Genomic DNA, 26,364 nt, shown 5'->3' with positions numbered 1-26,364 from the left:
AAATAGTTAATAAATAACATTTCCCACATGTCTACTTTACATCAGCACAATTTTGGAAACAATTTTTTTTTTTGCTAGGAAGTTATAAGGGTTAAAATTTGACCAGTGATTTCTCATTTTTACAACAAAATTTACAAAACCATTTTTTTTAGGGACCACCTCACATTTGAAGTCAGTTTGAGGGTTCTATATGGCTGAAAATACCCAAAAGTGACACCATTCTAAAAACTGCACCCCTCAAGGTGCTCAAAACCACATTCAAGAAGTTTATTAACCCTTCAGGTGTTTCACAGCAGCAGAAGAAACATGGAAGTAAAAAATGAACATTTAACTTTTTAGTCACAAAAATGATCTTTTAGCAACAATTTTTTTATTTTCCCAAGGGTAAAAGGAGAAACTGGACCACGGACGTTGTTGTCCAATTTGTCCTGAGTACGTTGATACCTTATATGTGGGGGTAAACCACTGTTTGGGCGCACGGCAGGGCTCGGAAGGGAAGGAGCGCCATTTGACTTTTTCAATGAAAAATTGGCTCCAATCTTTAGCGGACACCATGTCGCGTTTGGAGAGCCCCCGTGTGCCTAAACATTGGAGCTCCCCCACAAGTGACCCCATTTTGGAAACTAGACCCCCCAAGGAACTTATCTAGAAGCATAGTGAGCACTTTAAACCCCCAGGTGCTTCACAAATTGATCCGTAAAAATGAAAAAGTACTTTTTTTTCACAAAAAAATTATTTTAGCCTCAATTTTTTCATTTTCACATGGGCAACAGGATAAAATGGATCCTAAATTTTGTTGGGCAATTTCTCCTGAGTACACCAATACCTCACATATGGGGGTAAACCACTGTTTGGGCACATGGTAAGGCTCGGAAGGGAAGGAGCGCCATTTGACTTTTTGAATGAAAAATTATCTCCATCGTTAGCGGACACCATGTTGCGTTTGGAAAGCCCCTGTGTGCCTAAACATTGGAGCTCCTCCACAAGTGACCCCATTTTGGAAACTAGACCCCCCAAGGAACTCATCTAGAGGCATAGTGAGCACTTTAAACCCCCAGGTGCTTCACAAATTGATCCGCAAAAATGAAAAAGTACTTTTTTTTCACACAAAATTTCTTTTAGCCTCAATTCTTTCATTTTCACATGGGCAACAGGATAAAATGGATCCTAAAATTAGTTGGGCAAATTCTCCTGAGTATGCCGATACCTCATATGTGGGGGTAAACCACTGTTTGGGTGCACGGCAAGGCTCGGAAGGGGAGGCGTGCCATTTGACTTTTTGAATGGAAAATTAGCTCCAATCGTTAGCGGACATCATGTCGTGTTTGGAGAGCCCCTGTGTGCCTAAACATTGGAGCTCCCCTACAAGTGACCCCATTTTGGAAACTAGACCCCCCAAGGAACTTATCTAGATGCATAGTGAGCACTTATAACCCCCAGGTGCTTCACAGAAGTTTATAACGCAGAGCCGTGAAAATAAAAAAATAATTTTTCTTTCCTCAAAAATGATTTTTAGCCCAGAATTTTTTATTTTCCCAAGGGTAATAGGAGAAATTGGACATCAAATGTTGTTGTCCAGTTTGTCCTGAGTACGATGATACCCCATATGTGGGGGTAAACCACTGTTTGGGCGCACGGCAGGGCTCGGAAGGGAAGGCACGCCATTTGGCTTTTTGAATGGAAAATTAGCTCCAATCATTAGCGGACACCATGTCGCGTTTGGAGAGCCCCTGTGTGCCTAAACATTGGAGCTCCCGCACAAGTGACCCCATTTTGGAAACTAGACCTCCCAAGGAACTAATCTAGATGTGTGGTGAGCACTTTGAACCCCCAAGTGCTTCACAGAAGTTTATAACGCAGAGCCATGAAAATAAAAAATAATTTTTCTTTTCTCAAAAATGATTTTTTAGCCCTCAATTTTTTATTTTCCCAAGGGTAACAGGAGAAATTGGACCCCAAAAGTTGTTGTCCAGTTTCTCCTGAGTACGCTGATACCCCATATGTGGGGGTAAACCACTGTTTTGGCACACGTCGGGGTTCGGAAGGAAAGTAGTGATGTTTTGAAATGCAGACTTTGATGGAATGCTCTGCGGGCGTCACGTTGCATTTGCAGAGCCCCTGATGTGCCTAAACAGTAGGAACTCCCCACAAGTGACTCCATTTTGGAAACTAGACCCCCGAAGGAACTTATCTAGATGTGTAGTGAGCACTTTGAACCCCCAAGTGCTTCACAGAAGTTTATAATGCAGAGCCGTGAAAATAAAAAATGTGTTTCCTTTCCTCAAAAATATTTTTTTAGCCCAGAATTTTTTTATTTCTGCAAGAGTAACAGGAGAAATTGGACCCCAAAAGTTGTTGTCCAGTTTCTCCTGAGTACGCTGATACCCCATATATGGGGGTAAACCACTGTTTTGGCACACGTCGGGGTTCGGAAGGGAAGTAGTGACGTTTTGGAATGCAGACTTTGATGGAATGGTCTGCGGGCATCATGTTACGTTTGCAGAGCCCCTGATATGCCTAAACAGTAGAAACCCCCCACAAGTGACCCCATTTTGGAAACTAGACCCCCCAAGGAACTTATCTAGATGTGTGGTGAGCACGTTCAACCCCCAAGTGCTTCACAGAAGTTTACAACGCAGAGCCGTGAAAATAAAAAATCATTTTTCTTTCCTCAAAAAAGATGTTTTAGCAAGCAATTTTTTATTTTCACAAGGGTAACAGAAGAATTTGGACCCCAATATTTGTTGCCCAGTTTGTTGTGAATACGCTGATACCCCATATGTGGGGGTAAACCACTGTTTAGGCACACGTCAGGGCTCGGAAGGGAAGTAGTGACATTTGAAATGCAGACTTTGATGGAATGGTCTGCGGGCGTCACATTGCATTTGCAGAGCCCCTGATGTGCCTAAACAGTAGAAACACCCCACAAGTGACCCCATTTTGGAAACTAGACCCCCGAAGGAACTTATCTAGATGTGTGGTGAGCACTTTCAACCCCCAAGTGCTTCACAGAAGTTTATAACGCAGAGCCGTGAAAATAAAAAATAATTGTTCTTTCCTCAAAAATTATGTTTTAGCAAGTAATTTTTTATTTTTGCAAGGGTAACAGGAGAAATTGGACCCCAATAGTTGTTGCCCAGTTTGTCCTGAGTACGCTGGTACCCCAAATGTGGGGGTAAACCACTGTTTGGGCGCACGTCGGGGCTTGGAAGGGCGGGAGCACCATTTGACTTTTTGAACGCAAGATTGGCTGGAATCAATGGTGGCGCCATGTTGCGTTTGGAGACCCCTGATGTGCCTAAACAGTGGAAACCCCTCAATTCTAACTTCAACACTAACCCCAACAGACCCCTAATCCTAATCCCAACTGTAGCCATAACCCTAATCACAACCCTAACCCCAACACACCCCTAACCACAACCCTAACCGCAACACACCCGTAACCCTAATTCCAACCCTAATCCTAACCCTAATCCCAACCGTAACCCTAATCCCAACCCTAACCACAACTGTAACCCCAACACACCCCTAACCCTATCCGTTAACCCTAACCACAAGCCTAATCTTAACCCTATTTCAAACCCAGCCCTAATTCCAACCCTAACTCTAATTCCAACCCTAACCCTAAGGCTATGTGCCCACGTTGCGGATTCGTGTGAGATCTTTCCGCACGATTTTTGAAAAATCTGCAGGTAAAAGGCACTGCGTTTTACCTGCGGATTTACAACAGATTTCCAGTGTTTTTTTGTGCGGATTTCACCTGCGGATTCCTATTGAGGAACAGGTGTAAAACGCTGAGGAATCCGCACAAATAATTGACATGCTGCGGAAAATACAATGCAGCGTTTCTGCACGGAATTTTCCGCACCATGGGCACAGCGGATTTGGTTTTCCTTAGGTGTACATGGTACTGTAAACCTGATGGAAAACTGCTTCGAATTCGCAGCGGCCAATCCGCTGCGGATCCGCGGCCAATCCGCTGCCAATCCGCGGCCAATCCGCTGCGGATCCGCTGCCGATCCGCTGCGGATCCGCTGCCGATCCGCTGCGGATCCGCGGCCGATCCGCTGCGGATCCGCGGCCGATCCGCTGCGGATCCGCTGCCGATCCGCTGCGGATCCGCTGCGGATCCGCGGCCGATCCGCTGCCGATCCGCTGCGGATCCGCTGCGGATCCGCTGCCGATCCGCTGCGGATCCGCTGCCGATCCGCTGCGGATCCGCTGCCGATCCGCTGCGGATCCGTGGCCGATCCGCTGCGGATCCGCGGCCGATCCGCTGCCGATCCGCGGCCGATCCGCTGCGGATCCGCTGCCGATCCGCTGCCGATCCGCGGCCGATCCGCTGCGGATCCGCTGCCGATCCGCTGCGGATCCGCGGCCGATCCGCTGCGGATCCGCGGCCGATCCGCTGCCGATCCGCTGCCGATCCGCTGCGGATCCGCTGCCGATCCGCTGCGGATCCGCTGCCGATCCGCTGGGGATCCGCGGCCGATCCGCTGCCGATCCGCTGCCGATCCGCTGCCGATCCGCTGCCGATCCGCTGCGGATCCGCTGCCGATCCGCTGCGGATCCGCTGCGGATCCGCTGCGGATCCGCGGCCGATCCGCTGCGGATCCGCGGCCGATCCGCTGCCGATCCGCTGCGGATCCGCTGCCGATCCGCTGCGGATCCGCTGCCGATCCGCTGCCGATCCGCGGCCGATCCGCTGCGGATCCGCGGCCGATCCGCTGCCGATCCGCGGCCGATCCGCTCTGTGTGCACATGCCATAACCCTACCCCTAACCCTAACCCGTAACCCTAACCCTACCCCTAACCCTACCCCTAGTTCTAACCCTAGTTCTAACCCTAACCCTAGTGGAAAAAGAAAAAAAAATATTTTCTTTATTTTATTATTGTCCCTACCTATGGGGGTGATAAAGGGGGGGGTTTATTTATTATTTTTTTATTTTGATCGCTGTGTTAGAACCTACCACAGCGATCAAAATATACCTGTAATGAATCAGCCAGCCGGCTAATTCGGCGGGCGCACTGAGCATGCGCCCGCCATTTTGGAAGATGGCGGCGCCCAGCGAGGAGACGGACCGACACCGGGAGCCTAGGTAAGTATAAGGGGGGGGAGATCGGGGCACGGGGGGGGGCGTCGGAGCACCGGGGGGTGACATAGGAGCAGGGGGGGAGCGGGCAGGAGGACGGGGGAGCGGAGCACAGGACGGAGGGGACCGGACCCCATAACGGAGCACTGGGGGGGCGATCGGTGGGGTGGGGGGGGTCACTTCAGGTTTTCCAGCCATGGCCGATGGTATTGCAGCATCGGCCATGGCTGGATTGTAATATTTCACCAGTTTTTTAGGTGAAATATTACAAATCGCTCTGATTGGCAGTTTCACTTTCAACAGCCAATCAGAGCGATCGTAGCCACGGGGGGGTGAAGCCACCCCCCCTGGGCTGAAGTACCACTCCCCCTCTCCCTGCAGATCGGGTAAAATAGGAGTTAACCCCTTCACCCGATCTGCAGGGACGCGATCATTCCATGATGCCACATAGGCGTCATGGGTCGGATTGGCACCGGTTTTCATGACGCCTACGTGGCGTCAAAGGTCGGGAAGGGGTTAATAATTGCATGATTTTACAGGGAAATTTTCCCCAAAAATCAAGTGGCCATTTACAATCAATTTGAAAATCCACACTTTGGTGGCTATATGAGAATTTACCCAAAATGATCTTGAATTCTCATCATCATAGATAAACTTATCTTTATCTTGAATGTTGTCTCTTTTCCAATCAGATCAAGTATTCGGTTGTCACCTTGAGACTCTCTGCAAGCGAGAAAACTGTACAGTCCCTCACTTTGTACGGATGTGCATAGAAGCTGTAGAAAACAGAGGTAAGTGGCATCATACGAGATAACTGTCATATTATCAGTGGAAATCGTCACACTCCATGTTCTCGCCACAAGGAGCAATTAATAAACTGAAGCACTTGGAGGCGTTGCACCTCCCTATCTGGCGCAACACTTCAATATGTTTTAAAGGCATAATGCCTCCTTTAAGAAGGCAATTTGAATGCATCATTACACCTATAGTAATGAATAATTGTCTTTTTAAGAGTGTAACCTTACAGCATAATGTACATGCAACTATGGTACATGCACATTTTTTATTCCTTTTCTGCGAGGCTAGGTGACCGAAAAAACAGCAATTCTGGCATTTTTATTTATTTATTTATTCCACATATTTTAATATATTGCCTATATTCAGGTGCTAACTAGAATAAACATGTTTGATATTATCATTTGTATTATTTTATGTAACAAATGAAAAAAAGTTTTATGTTTTCAGGGTTTTTTTTTTTCTTTTTTCTACATTTTTTATAGTTTCAACAAGGAAATAGAAACTGCGCATTCAATCGCCAGCAATGGAATTGATGCAGATTTATTTACGCGTACCATTGCATCAGCCAGGACAATGATTTGTGACACCTGGACAGAGCAGGGAGTACCGCTTCTAACTTGGCAGTGTCAGGGCTTCTTTTTTTTGGTTAGCCGTACTGGCATGACATCACATGTGCATCATGATGCCATGATGATGTAGAGCCAGGCTGGCTAATCAAAAGAAGAGCCAGGGGCACTAGCAGATAAGAAGCGGTACTCCTTCTCCAGTCCAGTGGCCACAAACCACTATCATGACTGGTGGAATGGGCCATGTTTAACTGTCGGCATCATGGGTATCTTTACTGAAGGAGCTGTATGAGGGCTTTATTTTCTGCGGAGTTAGTTTCTAATATAACATTGCCGTCTGACCTAAATAGCTGTTTCACTTTCTCATAATAGATTTCTGATTCCAGATGCATGTATATTAAAAGCATGATGATATTCAAAATACAAGCCAAAAAAACTCCTTAAAGTAACAGTTGTTTCTGGGAGTGTTGGATCATTGTTTGATCATAGAGTTCTAGATTTTATTTATAGACTTACATTTCTCTAGTTTCTTACGATTTTCCAAGGAACTCAATTTTTTTTCCCGATTGCGTTCATTTACTTATTATGATGTTTAGTTAAAACAATGTTGCTAAGACTTGGCATTGATTTTTGGATCAGACATAGAGCATGTGAAGAGTGACTTTAATATTTATGCACGCTCCTGATGACATTTCATGCTGAAGAGAAAGCGTGTAGAGGTGCCAGAAATGCCTGAGGAAGGTTAGGGTTCGGGAGAACTAACATTTTCCTGGTTATGGACCTCGCTCTACCAAAGTGTCTGACACTACAATGTCATGGGAAACAGTTATTTTTCAACTATGGGAATCATCTTTGTTTAAAAATAATATCTGATGCGCTAGTTAGATGATTTGATGTGAAAAAAATTAAGTTTTTTTTTCTAAAGAAAGCATGATATATTGATCTGGTAAAATGAAATGGAACATTAGGCTTCACTGGTTCAATTTTACAGACTTGTTAACATTTCCCATAATGAAGTTACATTTTTCACTCGGTTGTCAACATCTTGAGGATCAAGTAGAAGTGGAGGAAAGTTGGTTTTGTATCTCTCAGCTATTGAACTTATCCAATGGAAACATTAATTCATGAAATAAGTTTATTTAGAATGGACAATTGGCCAGATGCTAATGTTCTCTTTTCTATTCATGCTAAAGGTCATTTGAAACATTTTGGTTGAGTTGAGAAAATCTTTTGTGAATATCATAGCTTTACTGTATGCCGGTAACATGCTGTACTTCCCAATCATTCATTGTACAACTATGGACATGTTTATTCAACCGGAACTGGTCGTTGACTTGATACTCATGCTTTGTCATATATAATGCATTCAAAGAAAGTCTGAATAGCGTAACTTTAAAATTTGGATTTAATTTTGAGCTCCATTACAGCTTCTGCTTTGTGGTCATTATGTGAGATCCCAAGAAAGTCTGCACACTTTGGATACGGAGTCTCTCTTAAAAATTGTTCTTGACGTGTTGGAGCTCATCCTAAAATCCATTTATGAAGTTGTGTAAAGTTCCAGCCAATGTAAATTTGTTCCATTGGTCAAATCTATCTAAATTTGTCTTGGTTGCTAGTAAGGGAACTCTACTATTGTTCTTACATGCAAAAACGTATTAACGTCAATGAGTAAATTTATTTCCGCATGGACAAAGCTTCCGTGTATAAAATGAATTCTGTTATTATGGATATATCATGAATTGCTGATATAATGTAATTTACACCACTTTCATAACAATAATGATAAGTGATGGAGATCTGGTCAGATCAGACGAACATTGGTACAAGGTGTACTCTTGGTTTGGCCAAACAGTTCAGTAAGTTTTGCATCTATCTCCAGCCTCTTCTTTCTTAATTGACAGCTATACATATACAGGAGCCAGATGAAGGTGTTGTTAGATGGAAATGTGGTGGGTAGAAGGTTGTACTGATCTGTTTGGCCATGTCAAGGGTGCACTGAAAGCCTGTGCTTGATTTGAACGGTAATTTTCTGCTGACCCATCTGTGTATCTCTATAACCCTTAATATGTCAAGAACAAAAAAGATCCAGCACAATATCCAGGTCAACAGCCCTTTACAGCTTGTTTAATGGTCATGTGTTTCTAGATTGTAGACTGCAAAGAGGAAGAGGACAAGAACTCTCGTGCTACCTATTGGAAGTAGCAATCCTAAAAGTCAATGTTGACACTCTTAAAAGACTTGCCCTATGGCCTGAGATAAAAAGAAAAACCTTAACCTCAATTTACAGACACTGTGTTTCAGGGTACTTTCCCTCATCAGTGCGGAGTGTGACATCTGATTTGGCAGGGTGAGAGGCGTCTAACTGGCATCCAAGGGTAACCTTTCTCCTTGCAGAGGGTGACATGTCAAATCTGACATGCCAGGAAACGTTATACTTTGGATTCCAGTCAGACTCGTCTTAATCAGCCGATCCAGATCTCATACATTGCATTGATAAGGGGCAGTACCCCGAAACACAGTGTCTGCAAATTGAGATTAAGGTTTTGGCTTTTAACTCATGTAATGTGGCAAGGCTTGTTATAGGGGCAATATTGACTTTTGGGATTGCAACTTCCTATAGGTAGCACTAGAGTTCTTGCCCTCTTCCTCTCTGAAGAGACAATTTGCATATTTCCCAGAGGAGCATTGCAAAGCCTAAGCTTGGCATTTCAGGCTTGACATGTCACTCTCCGCAAGAAGAAACGTTAACCCTTGGATCTAGATTGTAGACTGTCACATGACATTAATTATAAGTGTCACATAAAGTGTTATGCTGAACAGGGCTAGTAAAATAATGTATACATCAAATATGTACTGCAGTAAAAATTAACAAACATTTCCATCATTCCTGTTTTGGACAATGCTCTAAATTGAACAGGATCACATTGGAATTTAGTCTAAATATAATATGCTCAGTGTTAGGGTTGGTGGAACACACCGAGTATATATATGTATAAATAGGTGCGTTCCGCCAACCCTAACATAATACTAGGGCATGGCAGTGCGGCCATTCAAACCTTTTATAGCTGCAGAAGCTTCAGGACCTTCCTAGGGAACCAATGGAAGATGCTACAGTACCTGAGCAACTTCAGGACCTTCCTAGAGGACCATTGATAGCTGCTGCAGTACCTGAGCACGTGACCCCTGACCTCCAATGAGAGGTTTTACCTTGGGCATGCTCAGTGTGTGCAAGGCAGGACTTAGTCCCAGAAAAGCCTGCTTGCCGCTGACCAGTGCAGGCTACAACAGGAGAGCCTGGAAAGGCAGCAGTTACCCTTTGCACAGTATCAGACTGAGCGAGATGCTGGGACCGACGTCTCCGCTGAGCAGGCTCCACTGTGGTCGATGTAGAATGGGAGACCGCAGCAGACAAGGCTAGAGATTCCCGCTGTGCAGCGGCGGGAACTCAACTCCTAACACTCAGTTCACATTATTCAGGGACATTTGCATCAAATACCAGAATGTGTTATATATGTAAATTATACTGTACACTGGTTTTGACACAATTGTCTATGGATACAACAAATTGTGATAAAGTGTGAATAAAATGCATTTGCATCTTGGCATATTCAATTTGAGACTGGTCTAATTTGCATGGATGTTTAAATTAGCTTGAAGGTTGCAATAAATATTCACCTTCCTTAAAGGGCCATTAAGCATGAAATGCAAAGTAAAATGGAAAAAGGGGAAACGGTCACAGATTGACGGCTTGTTATTGTATAGGTTTGTATCTGTATGAGCATATGTTTGGTTACATATACTTTTTGTTCATTTATACAATTAAAGGGGAAATATAATTACAAGACAGCATTAGATATTGGTCCACTGTCAGGGTGGTAGCTATGGAAGATAAATCGGGGTATATGCTTTGGGTGCTACGTGTCAAGAAAAACCCCAACGAAACCACTTTGCCTTGACCAAGCACTACAACAGTGATCTGTCTAATTGCGAAAGAAAGTCTAGCATCCAGCTACAGCTCTGCAGGAAGCAAACATTCCATCACCAATAAACAACAAGAGATGAGTTTGCTGATTATGTTGGAGAAAGTGACCAGTTCAATCTTAGGTGACTTTAATATTAAAGAGCCGGATTCCAAGGGTTGGAGGACACTCCAACATGAAACCTCCCAATACAAATTTGTGGAATTGATCGTGTGTCACCAGCATGAAACCTGCAAATAGAAATAAATTTGCGGAATTGATTAGAGTCAGAGCATATTGATTCTGTAGACGTCAGTGACTTGAGATGGATCAGTTGCTGTTTTCCCCATAATGTCCTGCAGCTATAAAATCTAGTGGATTATCATACGTTGTACAGTGGTGGTCAGTACGAGAGAGATCACAGATCGGTGGTTCCCAGGCAGCACAGATTGGACAGCAGAGTCATATTCCATCTCCAGGGTCGCTGGGTAAGTCTCTCTCTCTCTTGTAGAGTGTAAGCTCTTATGGTCAATGAGATTCTCTTTATCTCTTGTTCTCTCTCTTTTACTCTTTCTTCTTCTTTCTTTCTCTCTTAGACTGGGGTCACACTTGCGAGAAACTCGCACGGGCCTCGCACCTCAGTACCCGGCACTGCCACCGGCACTCGGGACTGGAGCGTGCGGCTGCATGTATTTCTATGCAGTTGAACACTCTGGTCAGAGTGACGGCGACAGTGTCGGGTACTGAGGTGCGAGGCCTGTGCGAGTTTCTCGCAAGTGTGACCCTGGCCTTACTCTTTTTCTCAGTATTGAGATTAGTGGAAATGTTTTTGCTGCAAACCTAATTTTGGGGGGAAAATTCTTGTTGATGAACAGAAATTTCCAAAGATCTTTTCATCTCCTTTAGTGACCCATCTACTTCTATGATTACCGCACTCAGAATAGGTTTGCTTGGCATGTGGCAATGCTATGAAGAGACAAGGAATAGGAAACCCTATACCAATCAGTAAATGAGACTAATAACAGCAGCAGTGGAGGAGCATGTTGATTTTGTAGAACTCACTGATTCATCTACTCCTTTAATTAATGAGAATACGATTGCCTTGTATGATGCCGCACTATGAAGTGACCAGACACAGGACACTTTATTGCATTCAGACTAGTAAAATCTGTAGGAGGAGAATGTGTTGATCTTGTTGGAGACAATGACTGGTGACAATTATGTATATTAGTACGAATAAGGTGCAGTGGATTTCCTAGTAAAGTGGTCGAGTACAAACACACTGTGACCAACCATATAATGTAATTTCACTGAGCACAATAACCTGAGTTGAGTACAGTATGTTTATTTTCTGGAAGTCAGTGACTGTCAAGTAATGATGAGAAATCAGAAAAACTAGTGTGAACCTGACCGCCACAGGAATAGAGCACCGGACATACAATCTGGTAATGGGATTGATAACAGTACCAGCAGAAGAGTACATTGATCCTAGTGGAGGTAATGACTATTTCCTAATTATTAATATAGAGTTAGGGTATAATAGGATATGAAGGACTGCATTGTGAAATGGTCAGGAATGAGCATAGTGTAACCAATAATACTATGGCATTAAAGGGAACCTGTCACCAGGTTTTTCACATTTAACCTATAGCCATCACCTTTCAGCCCTGTGTTACAGCATTCTGGAATGCTGTATACAAGTCTCCAAGCTGCCCTGTATAACAAAAAAAGACCTTTTATTATACTCATCTACAGGGCGGTCCAGTCCAATGTGCGGCATTGGTTTAGGTCCAGCACTCCACACTCCTTGAGATGCCATCCTCCACGGTGGCTCAGTGGATAGCACTGCAGCCTTGCAGCACTGGAGTCCTGGGTTCTAATCCCACCTTGGACAACATCTGCAAGGAGTTTGTATGTTCTCCCCGTGTTTGCAGGGGTTTCCTCCGGGCACTCCAGTTTCCTCCCACATTCCAAAGACATACTGATAGGGAATTTAGATTGTGAGCCCCATCGGGGACAGCGATGATAATATGTGCAAACTGTAAAGTGCTGCGGAATATGTTAGCGCTATATAAAAATAAAGATTATTATTATTACTAGATGGTGGCCCGATTCTAACTCATTGGCTATTCTAGAATATGTATGTATGTATATAGCAGCCACATAGTATATAGCACAGGCCACGTAGTATATAGGAGCCATGTAGTATATAGCAGGCAAATACTACGTGGCCTGTGCTATATACTATGTGGCTGCTATATACATACATACATATTGTAGAATACCCACTGCGTTAATACAGGCCACGCAGTATATAGCAGTGGCCACATAGTATATAACACAACCCACATACTATATAACACAGCCCACGCAGTATATAGCAGCCAAGCAGTATATAACACTGGCCACGTAATATATAGCACAGCCCATGCAGTACATAGCAGCCACGCTGTATATAGCACAGCCCCTGCAGTATATAACACTGGCCATGTAATATATAACACAGCCCACGCATTATATAGCAGCCACGCAGTATATAACATATAACATAGCCACGTTAGTATATAGCACAGAGATGTAGTATATAACAGAGCCCATGCAGTATGTAACACAGCCCACATAAGTATATAGCAATGTGGGCACTATATGCGTGGTTAAAAAAGACTTAAAATAAAAAATAAACATATACTCACCTTCCGAAGGCCCCTTGAAGTCCTGGTGCCTGTGTGCGGTGCACGCGGCAGCTTCCAGTCTCAGGGTTGGTATGAGTGAAGGACCTGTGATGATGTCGCGGTCACATGACCATGATGTCATGGAAGGTCCTTCTTGCATAGCATCTTTGGCACCAGAACCTGCCGCTTGCACTGCCGAGGACAGCGGGCGACGTCGAAGGATGAAAATAACCTTTTTTTATTATTCTAATTTGTAACATTAGATCTTTTTACTATTGATGCTGCATACGCAGCATCAATAGTTAAAAGTTGGTCACACAGGGTTAATAGCTGCGTAACCAGAGTGTGTTACACCGCGCTCCGGTAACGCTGGCATTAACCCTGTGTGAGAGCTGACTGGAGAGGAGTATGGAGCGGGCACTGACTGCGGGGAGGAAAGAGCGGCCATTTTGCCACAGGACTGTGTCCATCGCTGATTGGTCGTTGCAATGGTCGTGGGCATTTTGCCACGACCAATCAGCGACTTGGATTCCATGACAGACAGAGGCCACGACCAATGAATATCCGTGACAGACAGACAGACCGAAGGACAGAGGGAAGTGACCCTTAGACAATTATATAGTAGATTATTATTATTATTATCATGTGGATGACACATTCTACGTCATCCACACAGTGTTCCAAATCATGCTCATTCATTCTAGAACTGTAGTGCGCATGCGCCGGCACTCTTTAGCATTACCCGTGCATGCATACTACAGTGTCAGCAGGACAGAGAGAAGTGCATCTGCGCAGGAGCGTGATTTGGAAAACTCTGTGGATGATGTAGGACACGTCATGCACATAAAGCGTAGGAGGATGGCAAGCGCAAGAAGGAGGCGCTGGACCTAGACCAGTAACGTCCATCCATAAAAGGCAAATGTAATAATTAGAGATGAGTGAATCAATTTGATGCAAGTTGAATTTTTAGGAATTAGCTGAACCCGGTGAATTCAAACCGTTTGTAATTTGGTTCACAAAAAATGCCTATAACGGCCTTACGTGTAGCAGAATATTACATCACCCAGAGAAGTACCAAAAGACCTTCAGGCGGGCTTCCCTATAATGTCTTTCAGCTATCATATCACATATAGCATAGCCTGTATAAAAGCAGAAGCAGGGAATGCATCAGCCATTTTGTGGTGAATCTGAATAGTGAGAGGACGTCACAACTCACAATTTAGCCATATAGATAGATAGAGGAAGCCATAAAACACTAAAGTAACTGTAAAGATAGTATGTGACAGCTCAACAATGAGTGTGTGGGAAAAGAGAATAGTGTAGGCTTTCTAAGTATTTTTAATTCTAGGCAAATCAATTCACTGTAAATTTGATTATCTGAGGAAATTTGGCGAATCTGACTAATTTAAATTTTAAAAGATGTGCTCGTGTCTTGTAATAATAGGTGCGTATCCATCACAAAACAGTCTATAAAACTTATTTGTGCAAAATATTTATTTAGCTTTTTTGGTAAATGATTCGTTGTTTACAGTCTTTTTTTGCGCATGTTTGTGGAGAACAATAAAATAACTATATTTCGGTCTTAGTGCAGGTTTTAGCATTCATATTCTTGTATTAAAATGTTACATTATTTAATAACTCAAACAAATGTCAAAGTCGTGGGATGCACATAATAGTGCAAACTTGATTCCATGCCCAAAATGTCAGCCCGGAGCCTATGTCTGTGCTCCAGGAATGAAAGAGGCCATTGGTCCCTTCCCTGAGAAGGGTCTCTGCACTTATTCCTTTATCTCTCAAATGTAATTCTTAGCAGCTGTTATGTATTTTTTACTGTCGTTTGTTTGACAGGATCCAGTTATAGGTTCCGATGTCTGTTTAAAGAAACAAAGCGGTTGTTGGCTTGAAAAGTCGCTCTCTGCTTGTGTGATCAGCTTGTTCCCAGGGTTTTGCGCAGGGTTTGCCAAGCAAAGGGACTGACCTTTTGTAGCAAACACTTTTTCATTTCTAAATGCTCACTTTGATTTTTGTTCCATTTTCATGCTCATTCCAAACTGTTTACAGCCCACGAAAATGACTGTGAATTATATGTTTATGTAATGGATTCCTTTTGTGGTCGCAGTGGAATGTTTACTTTCAGCAATTAGTTATCTTTGGTTAGATTACAGTGACCTGAAAAAAGCAAATTACTAAAATTATTACCTTAACTACTTTGTTATGATGTTGTGTTTCAGCCGTGCTATTCACAGGAAGCCGGGGGAGCTTGCCTTGTATTCGTACACATTGCTCCATCCTTCTTCTCTGTCATGTACTTAGTCTCTGCGGTTTGGGTATTTTCTATTGTACGTAGCGATTCTGCATTACTTACTGTAAAGTTCCATTTAGAAAGGTATAGGGGATACCCCTCCAATTAACTGTAAAAGTTTATTAAAGAAAATGCAAAGTTGCAAAAGGCTTTGAGGCATATCTATAAAGTCTGCCATTGTTGGACACCAATTTATATTGACCGCATTATTATTTAATAGAGGGTTATTTATCTGTTTTGGGGGGTCAATATTTGAGGGTTATTATCATGGCATAATGAAAGGGCTTGCACTGGAGGTTATGGCTTGCCTGTGAGGTGGTTTCTCTAAGTCATAGGTCTGAGTGGGCAGCATGGATCAGAGGTGACAATGCAGCAGTGCAGTTCTTGATGAATGACATGGATTAGTGAGGACCAGGACAGCAGAGAAGGTAGCACAGATGAAGCATAGATAGGTGTGTGGGCATACACAGGAACAGTAGCAATATAGAAATTAGTATTGTTAGGCAGTGAAGCCGATTATCACAGAAATGCAGAGTGGGCAATGGTTAAACACAGCAGTACGCAAGAAGTAAATGCAGTTTCAGAAAGGCAATGGTTAATAGCAGGAATTCAATGATGTATAGACAAACTAGAGATTTACCAACCCAACCAGAAAAATGAAAGTAGAAAGTGTATAAATATCTACAGATAAAAAATATACTTTATTGAAAAAACACACATTAGTTTTAAAAACATTAATGAAAACAGGAATTCAATGAAGTATAAACAAACTAGGGATTCATTTGAACAGATGTGTTACCTTGATTGCATAGGCTAAGTGTAACCAATTACATAAATTTGGTATTTTTCAGAAAGGGTGGTGTGGATGACCCCATAAGTAAACTGGAGTGAGCTTGGAAATATCTATGGCTGTAGCATGGAAGTTAGGGGAAGATGAGATGACAGACATCTGGTTGGAACTCTGCCTTGAGAAGCAGCAGCAAACTCCTGACAAACTTGCGGCAATTGAAACAATGCGTCTTAATATCCAAGCACCTTACTTCTGCCAAAGCAAACCTTACAAGGCCTAGGGTGCTGATGTCCTGGGAGTTCACCGGATTACCTAAGAGACTCATGTGGGGTTAATCTGAGATGGTCATATGAGAAAATAGCCTGGTGCTTGTGCCGGGACAGATGAGTGACAGAGGCTTAGAAAATTACAGCATAGAGTGTCTGTATACCTGCAATAGATTGTCCACCAAACGGATATTGCATGGACCCACCTATACACACACACTTAATTCACCCGAGCATGCAGATATGTTCAGTAGGGAGAGGGACGTTAGCCACTACTTGACACCTCCAGTGATTACTTATCTTACCTAAAAACAATAGGATTGGGCATTAGCATTCAACATTTATTGGGCAAAGAAATGAGTGAATCAATTTTTAATTAAATTCCTTATGAATTTATTAAAAAAATTACATATTTGCCAATATCCAAATTTTTGACGATTTCATTTCCACAAATCCAGCAAAATGTTGACGACAGGTTATACTCACCTTTACTGCTGTACTGCTGCCATAGCTCACTGCCCAGAGCTCTGGTACAAAAAATACACCCCATACAATATACACTGACTCACAATAAAGGATGGAACACGAGTAGATGAAATGGAAATAATTGCTCGTTGCCCTCTTGCATGAGCTGATCTAGGATAGGCAAGAATTTTGCTCATTCTTTGGGTGGTTGCTGGCCTGCTAGACAGGCCAACAGTTGTGAATGAGCATTCCTACAAATGCGGTTTTGCAAATTATGGGTTTGTTAAATCGGGATAATAGATTGAGAGGGTATAAGTTAAGAATGAAGAAGCCCTCCTCCTCCTACTCTAATCAAAGTTATTTCCTCTCAATATAGTGCAATCGTCATATTATATAGCACTATGCACTTACAATTGCTCATTTTGCCTTTCTACCCAGATAATTCTCTTTTCTCTCAGCCCTACGAAATCTCTTTTCACTGCATGAGCCATCCCCCACCTCAACTCCTGACCCTGCTTAGAAGGATTTAGCTTGTCAGTTTTTAATCACGTGATGTAATAGACCTAATGGAAGAAAGAAGAATGAACTGGGTAGAAAAGCAAAATGAGCAATTGTAAGTACACAGTGCTATATAATATGATGACTGCAATATATTACAGGATGAAAATGTTGCGTTTACAATTATCCAAGTTTTTGTAGTCAGGCATCACAGGAGACAGGCAGCAGCTTTGTATTTCTCGCTTAGAGAACACTGAAATGTTCAGCAGAGCTCTCTGGGGAAGATAGCTGTCAAGCGATCGTGTAAGTGGAGCATTACATTCTTGACTCAAAATTTCCTGATTCAACTATGGAGATATGATTTTCCAATACCCTGTTGGGAGGTATTTATGCTATACTAGATGGTGGCCCGATTCTAATGCATCGGGTATTCTAGAATATGTATGTATGTATATAGCAGCCACATAGTATATATCACAGGCCACGACATATTGTAGAATACCCGATGCGTTAATACAGGCCACGCAGTATATAACAGTGGCCACGCAGTATATAACACAGCCCAAACAGTATATAACATTTTCGACATAGTGTATAACACTGCCCACGTAGTATATAACATTTCCCACGTAGTATATAGCAGCCACGCAGTATATAACACAGCCCACGTAGTATATAACACAGCCCAAATAGTATATAACACAGCCCACACAGTATATAACATTGCCCACATAGTATATAACACTGGCCATGTAGTATATAGCAGCCATGTAGTATATAACACAGCCCATGCAGTATATAACACAGCCCACATAGCATATTACACTGGCCATGTAGTATATAGCAGCCATGTAGTATATAACACAGCCCATGCAGTATATAACACAGCCCACATAGTATATAACACTGCCCACGTAGTATATAGCAGCCATGTAGTATATAACACAGCCCATGCAGTATATAACACAGCCCATGCAGTATATAACACAGCCCACATAGTATATAACACTGCCCACGTAGTATATAGCAGCCATGTAGTGTATAACGCAGCCCATGCAGTATATAACACAGCCCATGCAGTATATAACACAGCCCAAAGAGTATATAACACAGCCCACGCAGTATATAACATTGCACACATAGTATCTAACACTGGCCATGTAGTATATAGCAGCCATGTAGTATATAACACAGCCCATGCAGTATATAACACAGCCCACATAGTATATAACACTGCCCACGTAGTATATAGCAGCCATGTAGTATATAGCGCAGCCCATGCAGTATATAACACAGCCCATGTAGTATATAACACTGCCCATGTAGTATATAGCAGACATGTAGTATATAACACAGCCCACATAGTATATAACACAGCCCAAAGAGTATATAACACAGCCCACGCAGTATATAACATTGCACACATAGTATATAACACTGACCATGTAGTATATAGCAGCCATGTAGTATATAACACAGCCCACGTAGTATTTAGCAGCGTGGGCACCATATCCCTGTTAAAAAAATAATTAAAATAAAAAATAGTTATATACTCACCCTCCATCGTCCAGCGAAGCTCTGTCGATGCGCGCGTGGCTGCCACCAGCTTCCGTTCCCAGGATGCATTACCCAGATGTCTTGCGAGACCACTAAGTCTTCTGGGTAATTTCACAATGCATCTCTGGAAACAGAAGCTGGCATCAGCCGCTCGTGCCTCGGCGAACGACGGATGGTGAGAATAGCAGGTTTTTTGTTTTTTATTATTTTTAACATCAGATCTTTTTACTATTGATGCTGCATAGGCAGCATCAATAGTAAAAAGTTGGTCACACAGGGTAAATAGCAGCGTTAACGGAGTGCATTACACTGCGGCACAACGCAGTCCGTTAACGCTGTCATTAACCCTGTGTGAGTGCTGACTGGAGGGGAGTATGGAGCGGGCGCCGGGCACTGACTGGACGGGAGTAGGGAGGGACTAATTCTCGACCGGACTGTGCCCGTCGTTGATTGGTCGCGGCAGCCAGGACAGGCAGCTGGCGAGACCAATCAGCGATGCAGGATTTCCATGACGGAAGTTGCAGACAGAAAGACGGAAGTACCCCTTAGACAATTATATAGTAGATGTGTTTATATGTGGCCATCCAGTGGTTATGATCTGGTTTGAAGCCTGTTGTGAGTTTTTCTGTCGTGTTACGATAATGTACTGAATTTGCTTAATTAGATATTAGAGTCCTTTACCAAATTTAAGAATATTTAAGGCTGGATAGATTTGTACACAATACGTTGGCCTTATGCGAAAATTAAATTATTTATAAAAGGATTTGAATAAATGAGTAAAACTTAAAAAAAAAACAACTGCAGATAATCTTGTAAACTTAAATGACACCTAGAAATGATGCTATCTTCCTTGCCTTTAAAAAACAATGTTATGCAACAACTCCAGACTAAATTGCATTAGTCTATTACAACATAGAAAAAAAGGTTTATTTTGCTGTGTTTCTCTGTAAACACATTCTCATCAATTCATTATGAGCCGCGTAGATCCCAAGAGGCCTTTATTTTAACATGACAAGAACAACAGAACAAGAAAACATAACAAACAATAAAGTAAGTGAATTTCATCCGCAGGACTCCAACATTTTTTATCCTTACAGTAAACACTGAGGTTTTACTAACTTTCCTAAATACGGTTTAATTGCAATAAAAGAAATCCAGCCTTAAAGAAGTTTTACTCTAAATATCAATACTTTTTAAGAAATATGATTAATATGGCTGCAAGAGGGACTAAAACATGACCACACTGCGATCAACCAATTAGGAGCTGGCTGCAAGTGTACAGATTCCCTGCAGTGCCTCCACAGGAGAAATGGGGCATTACACAGTTATCAATGGAATCAAATGGCTGTCTATCCAATTCCTGGACATGGAGGGTCCACCAGACAGAAAATGATGGGTATAGTCCCTTTTTGTCTTTCCACTGGTTTTGTTTTATTACTAAGTCAAAATTTCCTAGTAGAGTATCTGAAAATGGGTTTTATAAACCAGGTAGATATTAGGGCATCACAAACAGATGAATAGACAACTATTCTTACCAACCACATCCATATACAAGCATATTTGGCCAAGTATACTGTTGTTCTCAGTAGGATGAAGGAAGGAAGCCAGTGCCTCGGACGGCAGCTTATCTCACATCAGAACGAAGGACCTACCAAAAAATCCAACATGATGATTCTTGTGACCAACTTGACATCTGTTATTGGAGCAGAGTTGAAATACTCCCATATATATTAGATTATATCGCTCCTGATCACCGCGCATTGCAGTTCCCCTATCGGCAGGCAGAAGCCCTCAAGGGAAGTAACTTCTGAAGATCCATCAGATTTCAGCCATTATTGGTCTTCACATCCCAGAAAGTTGATATCTGTGATAAATTGGTTTACGTTATGGGGTAGACCTTTCGGGGATCATACTGTCATAGCAGCCACACTACAGCCATGATGCTTAAAGACTCCCAAGAATCCTACAAGATATGATTCTGACTGTATGCCACCTCCATTTACCCTTTCTGGCCAAGTGTCAAATGTTCCCTGTCCTTATATGTGATGTACCCTCTGTGGCTTCAGTCGTTTCCAGAGTGGTCGTGAAAGCAATGTGACCTTCCTCCCCTTCTCCACCAAAAAAATAAAAAATGACAGAGAAACAAGTTCTACGGAAATACTATGTAATGACATTGGCATTATGCCATACATTAAAAAAAATCCTTAAACATTTGTTCATGATAATGGGCATTTAACGAGAAAGTGAAGTACTGCACCGCTAAATATATCCATGAATGGAAGAAATATTTCCGAAGCCTCATGTTATATGATGTGACTGAAAAATGACGATTGTGATTCATGTCAAGCCAAAAAACGTCATTCTGATTTAAAGAGAAAAAGCTTTATTTTCTGTGTATCCAATTTTCAACTACAAGATTAACTGTTGTAATGGGGACAGAAAAATAGGGTCAAATTGGTAAATTGCAACCTTACACAAATTGTTAATGCACACTTGGAATGCTGGTTTATAAAGTTATAGATCAACTTACTGGATGATTGATCACAGATCTGACATTTACACGATAGTATGTTTAACAGGAGCTTCTTAGCTTTGGTCGTGCCTTTTTTGGTACCCTCTAATGACATCTAAAGTGTATTTGGAATCAGTTACAATTGAAAAAAGTCCAAATTTTATGGACAGAAACGTTGCAGTCGGCCAATAAAGTCTTAACTTTTTGCTATTGGAATCATTTTGGAGCGCTACCTTAGTTTGTTTTTTTCAGTGCCCAAATATCTCCCTAAAGGCCATTTAAAATGTTTAGAACTAATTCAAAGCAACCCGAGTTTCATTAGCAGAAACCAAACTTGACAACTTTTTAAAATTATTTTCTGGAAGATTTGATATATTTTATTTAATAGCCACATTTCTTTATTTTTGGCTGTTAGGTCCATCTATGTCAACTATGTCAAATGTTCAAGGAGTGTTATATTTTAGGGGGTGGCTGCAGAACCCAGCATCTTTTCAAACTCTTCCAAGAGTTCGGGAGCTGTCCCCTTATTCTAGTAGAGTTGGCACATTTATCAGGAAACTAATTTATCTATAGATGACAAAAGTGTATGTACGGTCATTTTTTTTTCTAAACACCGGAATGAACTGGCCAGTGGGAGCAATAGGTTGAACAAGTTCTTAAATATATAAATTTACCCTGAAGTTGGGGACCTATATTAGATCTGTAATTGAGCACATGCTCCAATATTCCAACATTTTTTGCACAGCACTTATAGGCGTCATACTACTTCAGGCCTTCATATTCAGAGGATATTTCATAAACACTCAATTCCACCTCTGTGAAGCCCACCTACTTGGAGGACTAGGGATCTCCCCTGTCTCACATTCTGCAAAGGAAGCTGGCCATGTGCATGGCTCTCTTAAATAAAGTATAAAATTGTAAAGAAAAGATCTTCCTTGCCGTTCCCATTTTCACGATGGGTAGGGATCTGGAAATCATACATGAGAAACAAGTTCCTGTGAAGGCATTAAGGAGGCTTCCCTGGATTAATAAACAAAAATAGGCTAAAAGGAATTGTACTTTCAACAAATTTTGCAGAAATCAATAGTATATGCAAATATTTAAAAAAACTGTAATATATCTTATAAGGATATTCTGCTTCTTTTTTTTATTTTCTCAACTTATGAGCTACTTGCTCCCCTCCTGACTGTCATGCACTGTGAAGAACAGCTTGCTCAAGAGAAGATAGTCTGCAACCATGTTGAGTTTACACTTTGATTCTCATTCCTCTTTCTCTAATGAGTATGAATGTAAAAGACCGGCAGAGGATGACACAAACATGATGGTGAGCGTTCCAACAAGTCTTTTACCTCACACCAGAACTGGATTCACATCTACATAGTTGAGAACGTGCTTACTAGGGAATGAAGAACAAGAATCCCCCCATCTGTGTGCTCTACTTTAGAGCTATTATAACACCTAGTCTACTGTCACCAAAAAACGGAAAGCCTGTAGTTGGAAAAGTGATAAAAATGCAGGATGCAAGTCAAATAATGGCCAGGAATAGTGTTTTTTTCTCATGTACACACAGGACAGATTATCTGGGACAAGTTATTTGAAAATATTTATTTATTTCACTTATATAGTTCCATCATTTTCCACAGTGTTTCACAGACATCGTTATCACTGTCCCAATTGGCGCTCAAAATTTTAATTCCCTATGAGTAGATACTTTGAAGTGTGTGAGGAAACAAGAGAACCAGGGGGAAATCCATGTAAACACTGGAAGAACATAACGCCTGGGAGATGTTGTCCTTGATGGGATTTAACCCAAGACCCCAGCATTACAAAGCAACAGTGCCGATTACTGAGCCACCATGCTGCCAGTATGAAGAACAATTACCCTAAGGGCATTTTCAGATGTCCTTGATAATCGGTCTAAGGTCGGATCGCAGTGTACGGACTGACCGCACATCTCTTGACCCAAGCCTCATAGAAATATATGAAGCTATCATGCACAGGTCAGGAGATTGTGCGATCAGTCTGTGCATTGCGATCCAACATCAGACCGATTATCAAGGACATCTGAAAGAGTCATAAAGTCAGTAAATGGCAAAGTCATAACAAAAGAGCCATTACTTACCCGATCAAATACCAGTGTTGCTGTTGTTTTGAAGCTACCCAACAGTGTAGGTTTATATCCTGTAGCGCTCACATGTCCTCGACCCATGTGATCATTACAGGCAATAACGGGTCTCATATCAACAACTACTAAAGAGAGTAATGGCATAAATTATGGACTAGTACATAGGTCAGCTAGAAATATAAAGAAACATAATGGCACATACAAAAATCGAGCACAAGACCAATAATGAAGTATTAAAACAATCTTCATTGAAAACAAAGTGGAAAAGACACATGAATTAAAACCATATACAACTAAACAGACAAGATAAATGAAAGCAGAGGAAAAGAGTGCAAAAATTATGATGTAAATGTACAGTAAAGAGTGACACAGACAAAATTATTAATCAGATAGAACATCCTATAGATCTTGATAATGATCAAAAAGTGATTGGTTCTTGATATCCCTATCTATAAACATAGTAGTCAAAGAAAGTAAAAATATGAATGTATAAATACAACAAATAAAGCGCCAGTACATAAATAAATCATGCAGCACTTAATTCGTAAGCACGTAGAATTCAAATCATAATGAAAGATGGAATACCGAAAATAGGTTACCTAAAGGTATTTGAAGTGCATAGATGAGGGGTCCATCAATGTAAGAATAATGAAAGGAATTACAAACCCATAGAGTTGAATGCATTGCTTGTCCTCCACCTCACCCTTCAACGCACGTTTCGCAATGCTTCTTCAGGGAGTGATGAGATGGAGGGGAGAACACACAGGTGAACACTCAGTGAGTTCAGCTGAGCCACCCACTGCATCGGCATACAGAAGCGCACAGCGCAATCGCACTAAACAGTGATGGCCATCATAACAAAGGGATAAATGCCCACACGATATTAGGTATCAGCGGAGGCTCGTTCTGACCTGTGTCTATTGACCTGTCTATTATGTTGCATGACTTTGGACACAGATTTGTATGACTTTTACATAGAAAGTCGCCAATGGTTGATATTCGAGATTGAAGGCACAACCTGGAGATACTCAATACAAAGTCTGTACCACCAGATTATATGGAATATTGACACATATCGAATATTGTCTTGATGCTCCTGTCCACTGGCCTGATCATATGGTATTAGCTTGCACATATCCTAAATATTATATAATATTCTCCATAAATTCTTTTCCACAGTTTTCAGCTGCTTATTACCTTGTAATAAAGGATTAAAAGTTTGGTTTGGCTAAGTTTCCCTCCTTCCTTGGAGTCCATGGTTGTTATTATTGAGTACTTTGAACATTATCCACCTTACACAATTTAATAAGAACATTCTGCTATTGCCAAGCTGGTACCAGACCATGCAGAGGAGAATTGTATAGTTTCTACCAACCACTATTTCCTGTGTAACAGCCTTGGACAGAAGTGGTTACAAGTACCATAGATTTAATTTCTTGATGTCATTTGTCTTCATTGAATGTCAGCGTCCTTGTGTTTCATGCTTTTTGCTGTTTTTAGACGAAAGGTGCCTTTAAAGTTGTTTTGATTGAAAAATGTTCACAGAATTGCAAGTTTGGAACTTTAAAGAACTTTCTCTCTTCAAAGTTACGCTTGGCCTAATTGTGTTTCTAAAATAATATATCTGAGTTCCAGCAAGGGGAATGCGGTCACAAAGCTGATGCCCAATCCCTTCAATTTACGTTGCTTTGGCTTGGCTGAGCTTGAAAAGTTCTTGGAGAGGAGAACTGTGGCTCGTGAGCATTATAATTAATATTTCTGAGGCTTTAGAGATTGTATATGAACCATGGTGAGATGATAATCAGTCAGGAGAGTGTGAAAAACAAGAGCGATATCAGCTTCTACACATTACTCTTTGTTTTGATACGTTGTAGTCACTAGTTTGAAATTTTGATCAGTGGAGGTCCAAGAGCTAAGGAACCACAAATCACTCAACTGAAAGGAACAAATAAACCAACCTATCCGAGAAAGATTTTGGTCTGTACACCATTCAGCTTGTGCTTGAGGTCCACTGCTTGCTTAGGCCCTTGCATTTGAGGGATAGGTGGATGTCCATGCCACCAATTAAATATGCAAATTGTCTCTTCAGAGAGGAAGAGGAACTCTTTTGCCAGCCATTGGAAGTCGCAATTCTACAAGTCAATGTCGACTCTTTAATAATCCTTTCAATACGACATAGGATAAAAGCCAAATCAGAATCCCTTATGCCACCAATTAAAACTAATAAACTTAGACTACAACTGATCAAAACTTTTCTAATAGTTGAGTTAATTTGTAGTGTCACTCTCCATTTTTATAAGAATATAACTGCGTTCTGCAAAGAACCCTCTTACGATAAGAAAAGGTTTGATAATCGCACCATCATTGAACAATTTGTTATTCTACTGACTATTTAGAAATGCTAACAGACATTGGCAACAGCTGCTTAGTGAATGTACTTACTTATGCTATTGGCAGAATACAGGCTGCCAAACACAGCAGCTATATTCTGCTGACAGAACCTCCAAAAAGTGGCAAGAAGCTTAATTTCTTGCTGAAAATTTTAATTCAATATACATAGGAAGATAAGCACCTTTACACATACATTAGATTAGTTATACACAACTGATCTAGAGTTAAATCTTGTATTGTACTCCAGAGCTGACTATTCATTTCTCTTAAGTAGCGGCACACATGACCACCGGTAGCAGCAGGAAGCCAGTGGCTGATACTGCGAGCTATTACTGAAGAGCAATGAATAGTCACTGCTCTTTGCGCACAA

At 41.7% G+C, this 26,364-nt stretch overlaps 1 protein-coding gene across 1 annotated transcript in view; it reads left to right on the top strand.

The window, feature by feature from the left end:
• ARHGAP15 (Rho GTPase activating protein 15) overlaps window positions 1–26,364 on the top strand; it is a 690,583-nt gene that overhangs the window by 424,820 nt on the left and 239,399 nt on the right. Inside the window, exon 11 of the mRNA XM_077273018.1 lies at window positions 5,786–5,884. Within this exon, the coding sequence (XP_077129133.1) occupies window positions 5,786–5,884 (99 nt within the window). The remainder of the gene's footprint in view (window positions 1–5,785; window positions 5,885–26,364) is intronic.

The sequence above is a fragment of the Ranitomeya variabilis genome, chromosome 7, assembly GCF_051348905.1.
Source record: "Ranitomeya variabilis isolate aRanVar5 chromosome 7, aRanVar5.hap1, whole genome shotgun sequence".
Lineage (NCBI taxonomy): Eukaryota > Metazoa > Chordata > Amphibia > Anura > Dendrobatidae > Ranitomeya > Ranitomeya variabilis.
The sequence above is the reverse complement of the archived record's forward strand: the minus strand, read 5'-3'. Positions and strand labels throughout refer to the sequence as shown.